Here is an 8852-nt window from a genome sequence, read left to right as displayed (position 1 = left end):
AGGTGAAAAAGGTAAAAGCTCTAAAATATCACCTGTGGGAGTTCTCCCTTGGCATGCGCATGGGCATGGGCATGCCTCGGGCATCCATGAGCTGAGGGCACACACCAGACACCTTTCTGATCTCACAAAGGCATTGCCATAGAACTTCACCCCATCACAATAGCCGAGCGCGCCCTGGAGCCCAAAGGGGCACCCACCAGGCCACGGAGGAGAGTAAAGGTCACCAGCTGCCACACACCATACATTAAAGCTTTCAAATCCCACAGCAAAGCACCAGCTTCGATCAAGACCATCAAGATCAGACACCATGCCAAAAATGGATGGAGGAGAGAAGATACTTCATGATCTGGGCTACAGGCTGGGTCACACAATTGGGGAAGGCAGCTTCTCCAAGGTGAAGGCAGCCACCTCCAACAAGTACAAGGCCCCCCTAGCCATCAAGGTGGTGGACCGGCAGCGAGCACCCCACACCTTTGTGTACAAGTTTCTGCCCCGGGAGCGCAATATCCTGCGCAAGATACAGCACCCCAACATTGTGCGTGTCTTGGAGCTCATCGAGGTCTGCAGTGGGAAGCTCTACATAGTGATGGAGGCGGCAGCCACTGACCTGTTGAAGCTGGTGCAGCAGCTGGGGAAGCTGCCCTGTGTCCCCAAGGCCCGGGACATCTTTGCACAGGTTGTGGGTGCTGTGCGCTACTTGCATGACCGCAACTTGGTGCACCGGGACCTCAAGTGTGAGAACGTGCTGCTCACCGCTGATGGCCACCGGGCCAAACTCAGTGACTTTGGTTTCAGCAAGGAGACCAGCAGCTATCCAGACCTGAGTACCACGTTCTGTGGGTCAGCAGCCTACAGCTCCCCAGAGGTGCTGATGGGCATCCCCTACGATGCCAAGAAGTATGACATGTGGAGCCTGGGGGTGATGCTGTACGTGATGGTGACGGGCTGCATGCCCTTTGACAATACCCACATCTGCAAAATATCCCAGCAGCAGAAGAAAGGAGTGCTGTACCCTGAGGGGCTGCCCCCACTGCCAGAGCCCTGCCAAGCCCTCATCACCCAACTGCTCCAGTACAGCCCAGCCTCCCGGCCCAGTGTGGGGCAGGTAGCTAAGAACAGCTGGTTGAAGGGGGACATCTGAAGGGGGAAGCTCTCCACAGAGAGTGGGGAGAGCAGTAACATGCTAGTGTAATCAGTTCTGTGGTAGAAAAGCTTTCTGTGGTTTATTGATCATTTTGAGCCCTGGGGGTGCCACTATGTGGAGCTGATTGAACTTCAAGCACCACCAAGACCATGTGCTCCCAGAAGGTGGTGAGATCTTTCCAGAGAGGAGACATGAGCCTTCTGTTGGTTGGGTTTAAAGATACAATGACCATGCTGAGCTAGCAGTAAGAGCAACATGTGGGGCTCCTTAAACCAGCCTGATTGAGGGGGGACCTGAACCCTTTGCCAGACAGGTTGGGGCTGTCCGATGGAGCCAGCATGGCCAGGGCAGGGTGGTGAGATGCAGTGTGCAGCACCAGTCCCTGATGTTGCTTGCTTCCTAGTACATGTAATGAGCACTGAAACTCCCATGCAGCTCCCCTCTCTGCTGCTCCCCACCCTCTACTGTGGTATGCACAGGGCCCTGCCCTGCACTGCAAGAGCAAAGCTGTTCTCACGCGGGTCTTGGCTTGTCCTCAGCCTTGTTGGCCACCAAACTGTATTTGGGTGTTGGGAGGGGAGAAGCGGTGGTCCTGCAAATCACTGCTGCAGAGAAAATCTCGCAGATTTTGTATGCCTATGATATTTGTAGCCCAAATTCATAGCAGGGGCTTTGCAGGCAACTGGACAGCATTACTGAGCCAGATATGTGGCTCTGAGATCCACACCTGAAGTTTAACTGCATCTTTCAAATATTGATTCTTAGTGACGTTTGAAATATCTGCCAAAAGATATCTGATGAGAAAGAAATGCCGCTGGCCACTGAGAACCTGAAATGGGAAAGGGATAAAGATACAAAGGATAACTGCTTTGCTAACACCCCCTGTCTAGCTTCAACATAGAAATTACCACTGACCCCAAATGCAACCCCCAAAATCTACTACAGATCCCCACTGGTAAAATCCCATTTTCAAGGGGTTAATTGAAGGTAGGGGCTGACATCTGACATGAGACATTTCAAACCCCATTTAGACAATCTCTGATCCAGCTCCCACTGCAACTGAAGTCAGGAGAGCTCCTGCTGGGTGGTCCGTCAGCCTCCACCGTGTTGCTGGTGCCACGTGAGGTAACCCAAGGCAGCCCTGGCAGCAGCTCCCATGGTGGGCTTGGTCTTACATGAACACATCCGTGCACATGGAAGAGAAGGAAACACCTTTGGCAAAACAAACATTCTGGGTCTATTAAAAGCAGCAGTTTAAGTAGAACAAGATGTGGCAGCAGAGCCAGCCCCAGACTTTCCAGTAGGCAGGCTACAGTGAATTTTGCCACCTCCAGAATGAAGATTATTTTGCTCTCCCCCTTGCAGCTGCAAAATAGGACTTTAGAGCAGCAGTAAAGTCGAAAGTAGAAGGAATAAGGGATAGGAAGAGTGTCTTAGGGCCATTCGTGGCTGGGAAAACAGGCTTGGGAAGGATCAGGAGGATTCTGGGGATGGAGAAGTAGGAGAGAATTCATAAGGATGTGGGAAGTGAGGAGGCGGATTTCAGGGCAGTGAGATTTTCAGCAAGGCTCAACTCTCCTTTTCCTACTCTCCTTCCAACCACCCCATCAGCCTCACACCAAAGCCACCACCTTCCATTGGGAGAGCTCCCCGATTCATTAGGAACTGTAGTGACAGGACAAGGGGTAATGGGTTAAAACTTAAACAGAGGAAGTTTAGATTGGATATAAGGAAGAAATTCTTTATTGTAAGGGTGGTGAGGCACTGGAATGGGTTGCCCAGGGAAGTTGTGAATGCTCCATCCCTGGTGGTGTTCAAGGCCAGGTTGGACAGAGCCTTGAGTGACATGGTTTAGTGTGAGGTGGCCCTGCCCGTGGCAGGGAGGTTGGAACTAGATGATCTTAAGGTCCTTTCCAACCCTAACTATTCTATGATTCTATGATTTCCAGATAGCTTCTCACCTTCATGCCATGCCTCACTCCAGCCCTTGCTTACCTTCAAGTACCTCCCCACAGCCTGGAAAGCAGAAACCTGGTGCCAGTCCTGGTGCTACTGTATTGTCTCTCCTTTTGCTTTCCATTGATTTTCTATTGTTAGAGACAAAGCTAATATAAAAGGAGTCTCTCTAAACCCCAGATCCTATTAATCTCCCCTCAGCACCGTGTTCTCCTAAACTATTGCATCAGTTGAGAGGACATGAGTAGGGATAGATGACTAATGTTTTGCGAGGATGTACCCCCTTAAGTGGCTTGGGAAAGCAGCTGGGGTTCAAGTAGGAAGTGATTTGAATGAGCCACAGGAGGCTCCTAAGGCTGCCCTGCAGCCCTTGCCTTCTCCATGCAGATGGTAATCTCACAGGGCCCAGCACTAACGACCTCAAAGCAGTCTGAGACTGTGAAAATAGCCCATTAGAAATCTAATTATGCAGATTAAAAATTAAATTCACAATTAAAGACTCTGAACCAATTCTTACCTAATTTGCACCAATGGGAAGTCAGTGTTGGAGGAGAGCAGAAACAAAGCGGGTGAGAGCAAGCTGGCAAGAAGGCTGCTCGGCCATGCCCCAGCAGCAGGGCTAGGGGCATACTCTGCATCCCTTCCTTCTTCTCTCTGCACCAGAGGCACTCATCGCTGTGTGTGCTAAGCCTGCCACTTCCCTGGGCCCATTTCCTCATCAGGAGGGTAGAAATGCTTCTTAACCTTCCTGGAGGTGCACAGTCAACGGACATGCCTCTTCCCTGATGCTAGCAGATGGGCCCCACTATCCCAGCCATGAATCACAGCACCCTGTGTTTATGGGGAGCCCTTTAACTGTGCACCCATGGGAGGCATGAACAGACACACTGCATTATCAATAGCCCTATCAGTCCCACTGGCATCGCTCTGCAATGTGACTCTGTCCTCCTCAGGCTGTTCTTAACGTACTGGTGTGGTGTGATCTGGAAATGAAGGGTCCTAATACCAGCACCAAATAAATAACTTTCAGTGGGGGAGCTGATCACCATGCAAGGTACACAGTAAATATATTTTATATTTTATTTAATCCTTCTTCAAGGATAAGAAGGGGGACATTCAGAGACCGTACAAGGCAGCTCTGTGGTGCGCCACCATCTAGCTCCTGTTAGCTTACTATGTGGTCTGATCATGACCCTCTCCACAGCCCTGTTGTCATGCCCTGTGTCACCTGACAGGCTCACTGGAAAGTCTTCCAGATTTTTTAAATCAGAGGGACTCTCATAAGGATATTAATCAGAATATAGTGTTTAGTATTTTCTCAGGATATTTTCTAAACATCTTGAATCAATTTTGTTTATTTAAAAATTCAAAGACATCTTCCAGACTTTTAGTATAGCTTTCCTCCCACTGTTCTTTTGTCCAAAATCAGCATCATCTCACCTGAAATACAGTATTTATTTTGGGTAAATTAAAGGATGGGACATAATTCACTGCACATTGACATCAGCTCCCTCTTCAGCTGAGCAAAATTTGCTTTCAAGATGTTAGGGCTGATGTGTCTGATAAGCTTTAGGACTCAGCTATTTAGAAGTGTACATGTTACCAAACTCTGGAGATAAGTATATTCATGAATTGTGGGAAGACACTGCTGGGTAATCAAACGCCTCATGTATCCCTGCATTAACTCTCAAGCTAGTGCTCTCAGGGCTATACATTCCTACCTACAGCGAAGCAGGGCTACCCAGCCTGCAGCTAATGACCTGCTTCAATTACCCTTAGCTGAGCCAGCACAGGCAGGTTGGGTGAGTTGCACACCCAGATGACCTGCCTCACTTGGAAGGCAAAGCTTTCAACAGGCCATTTAGCAGATAAACAGACCTCGCTCTGCTTAAATACATAAACCTTACCATAGCTGCAGTCTCCAGTGCTGGCAGCCTTTTATCCCACCACCTACCATCCTCCTCTCTCTTTTCAGACCCCACGCTATCGGCCTCCATGCTCTTGTGTGCATCTCAGCCCTTCTTCAGTTTAAGATCTCCTCCTCTTCTCTTTTCATAGTCCATTGCTCTACGGGTCTCTACAGTTACTTGTCTGTTGGAAGAGATAGGAAGGACGGGGGCAAGCATATTCCTGTCTTGAGCCGTTTGCTTATACGAAGCATAATTAAGCTAATGAGAGCTTCTCAGGATCCAAAGGCTCTTTGTGCATATCATTTTCCTTGTAGACAATAGGATTTCTGTGAAGAATATTTTCATTTTCACAGCATCCAGCAAATATTATTCCTCACACTAGCACCAAGCAGTAAACATTATTCTCCCCCTGTTATAGGGAACAGCCTAAGTAAGTGGCTTACATAAAGCCAAGAGGATTTCATTTTACATTGCAGTTCAAAACTTCCCTAGCCTCCAGTCTTCTGGTCAGATCATGACTCTATCTTGAAGTGATAATAAATTCAACAATATTTGATGGCCTGGAAAGACATGTGAATTCCCTCTCCCCTAACTGCTTCCAAATCAATCTGATCCTATCTCATAAATGAATGAAAGGAAATGCACTACAGAAAACAGATGGATGACACTTCTTTTCCATGCTCTGAATAAGGGGTCCAAATTTCTTCACTGCATTTAACACTACATTTTGATTATTACTGATTTCTCTTATAGGTGACAACAACATAACCACCAAAAAAGGCAGAGCACAGGGGTGTACATTGTTGTTAGGTGCTTCTCTTTGAAGAGCTGCACAAGGATAGTTGAGGTGTCTGTTCTCCTTCCTGCCTTCTCACATTATTATCAGCCACAGCAGCAACCCACAGATTCCTTGAAAGACATGTTATTTCTTTCTCTCAACTGACAGATGTTCATTATATTCAGGTAGCACCTAAATGTCACAGGAACCCTATTGGGAAAGGTCCTGTGTACAGACATTGTTATTGATCATCTCTGCCTCAGACGATTTCATCTCTTAAATGAGAGACACCTTGGGCACAGGGGAGGATCTTCTCTTGGACCATGCCGTCTGTAGGTGGCCTCACAAAGAACAGGTAGTAGGACACCATGGAGATCTGGTTTGCCTCATGCCTTACCTAGCATCAGAGAAGCATTCCTGGGCAGCACAGCTCACAGCCTGCTTTACAAAACAAGTGATTCCAGCTAAAAAAGAAAAAACAGGGAACTACTTAAATGCCTCTCAGCCAACCAATTTAACACCAATAATGAGACAAGGTCAATAGCAGCATCCTCAGAGTCCACATGGTAGCTGACAGGTTCACAGATCACCTTGCACCCCCATAGGAGTGTATTTACAAAGGGTCTGGATTCTAGCAGATGCTGAGAGCTCTCAAGTCCTACTAAATGGTTTTAAAGTAAATAGTAGCTGAGGGAACTGAGCACGTCCAGACAAGCCCTTCAGAAATCCCTGACCACTCCTTCTCCATATGGTCACTGCTTATTCTCCATGTACTGTGTTGACCCACTGGAAGTGTACCTGGCAACATCATTTTTTCCCTAATGCTCTGCACAGCACTGTCATATCAGTGTGTTCTCCAGAGAAGGATAAATGTGCCATTTTCATTAAAACCTTAATTAAATATGCAGCAGGAGCCTTTACTGCAGCTGACTTGGCTTTAGCTTTAATTCAGATGCTGGCATCCCTAGCCTGAAGGCGGGTAAGCTGTTGGAGTTCCACCATGAGCACAAGGTAGGGCTTGGTGGGCAAAGGCAAAAGGGAGGTTCCAAAGAGGAGAGGCAAGTTTTGTGCTGCTTCTGGCAAAGAACAGTAACCAGCCAACCTCACCGAGGGGAGACCAACCAACCAGACAGCATTCGCATTAATTAAGAGCAAAACACCCCAAAATAGCATTATTGCCTCAAATATAATGATAATCCTTGGTTTCTCATTTGCATATTCATTAGCTTGTCAATAGGATGCCTGTTATGGAAGACCTAAAACACGCAGTCATGCACATATGTATCCGGTCATTTGCTATAACAATAGCTTCCTCTTTTTCTATTTAACATTATTTCTCCCTTGCCCAGAAAATGGTTCAAGCTGAGCCATCCAGGACAAACTGTAATTGATTAATAAATCCTGAGGAAAGCAATTTTGCATTATACAGCTAATTATCTTTTCCAATACTGAACGCTGTGTTTATTTACTAGTGATGGATCCAGGGAATTGCTGGAGGAAGGACCCATGGGAGAGTTGGAACTAGTAGCAACCTTCAAATAAATACACATAGCCTTCAAGTAAATACATGTATTCCTATAAATCGGGGGAGAAATATCAAAAACAAGTCCTCATCAACAGCAGGTCTTCAAACCACCATGTTGGAGTAGAAGGAAACTACTGCTGGTGGAGGGATGCGGAGGGGTGGCCCAGGAACAAGTAAGGACAGAACTCCCAAGCCCAAGAGGGGAGGATGCGGAATGATGTGTCCAGGGATGCAGTGCAGCAACAGGCACTGGTGGAGGTAGGGACAAGGAGTATCTGATTCAGCAGCATAGTTAACTATGAAGATGTGAGTGAGAAACATTACCAGGGCAGAAAAACATCCAGGACATTCCCTTGAGGAAATCCACAGTGGTGACTGTAGCTTTTGTGCTGCCACCATGTATTTCATTTCATCATCACAGCAGAAAAAGAAACTTCGTTTTTTTATCTTTTGTTATACTATTTCAGGCAATGTCTTGCAGGAAGACATTCATGGAGACAGCTGTGCTGGTGGTTTTGGGAGAGAGCATCAGTCTGTCAACAGATTAAATCTATTACAAATGCTATTCTCAAGACATCATGCAGGATTTGAACTTCAGACCAACAGCTCAGTTAATTTCATTATGAAACTGGAGCCTTTTTGCATTTTGCCTATACTTGTAAAACATCTGTGTTTTCCATTGTACCCTGCTCCATTTCTTTGGTTTTACCCTACCCCTACATTTGCTGCGTGCCTCAGATTTTTACATGGGGAAGGAGCAGCTGCACCTCAAATGCTTTGCTAGCAAAACTCCACAGCCGCACAGCACTCAGAGAGGACACCAAAATGGGCATCAGCTCATGACCTACCTGACAGCAGGGAAGCAACAGAGGTCTTGGTAACAGGGTTGGTGCATGTGTGAGATTTCCCATGGAGCAAAAAGCATCAGAGGAGACTGGCATATAGGACCAGGATTTTAACCAAGCGCATACATTAAAATGCTGACTGGCTCGATTATTAACTCTGCCGAAAGCTTAAATATTGCTGGTCTCCAAAATGAATGGTCAGATAAAACAAATCATTATACTGAGTTATGGTTGAAATCGTCACGCACAGAAAAGATCATCACAATGCATTGCTGAAGCTGAGCTTGTGTTTCCAAGACCTTCCCCTAGATTTACTGGCAGGAAAATCTGAAATAAATATACATGCCTTCAGAGCTGCAGTTCATGCCAGAACAGGACAGGATCTATAGCTAATACCAATATCAGAATCTATAGCTAATTCCAGTATCACATAAATGAAAACAACAGCACAGAGAAGGGTAGTTTTTGTAATGGTGACTTTTTTTTTTTCCAGTAATAGACTCAGGTCACTTCTGTGCATTCAGTGCCTGTCAAATGATAAGGGCTGTTGCCAACTAGCAGAGCACATGCAATCTCAATCCGGGTGCACCAAACATTTCCATAGCTTGTTATTACCCGTGGCTTTTACTGACTCTGCCACCAGATCTGCAATTCACTACTGCAGCATAAGCAGCCTAGAAAATCTCCTCTTGCT

The 8852-nt window shown here is 46.6% G+C and overlaps 1 protein-coding gene across 1 annotated transcript; it reads left to right on the top strand.

The window, feature by feature from the left end:
* Positions 1 to 211: 211 nt before the first annotated feature.
* On the top strand, positions 212 to 1211 carry TSSK6 (testis specific serine kinase 6). Its single transcript, XM_057419865.1, has one exon. The coding sequence runs from the start codon at positions 308 to 310 to the stop codon at positions 1139 to 1141; it is 834 nt and encodes a 277-aa protein (XP_057275848.1). The 5' UTR covers positions 212 to 307; the 3' UTR covers positions 1142 to 1211.
* Positions 1212 to 8852: the final 7641 nt, after the last annotated feature.

Source organism: Pezoporus wallicus, unplaced genomic scaffold, assembly GCF_028554395.1.
Source record: "Pezoporus wallicus isolate ANWC-B61680 ecotype Strahan unplaced genomic scaffold, APGP_CSIRO_Pwel_v1 contig_4710, whole genome shotgun sequence".
Taxonomy (NCBI): Eukaryota; Metazoa; Chordata; class Aves; order Psittaciformes; family Psittacidae; genus Pezoporus; species Pezoporus wallicus.
The sequence above is the reverse complement of the archived record's forward strand: the minus strand, read 5'-3'. Positions and strand labels throughout refer to the sequence as shown.

Coding starts and splice junctions, on each gene's coding strand:
- TSSK6 (XM_057419865.1), top strand. CDS start 308: ATGCCAAAAATGGATGGAGGAGAGAAGATACTTCATGATCTGGGCTAC.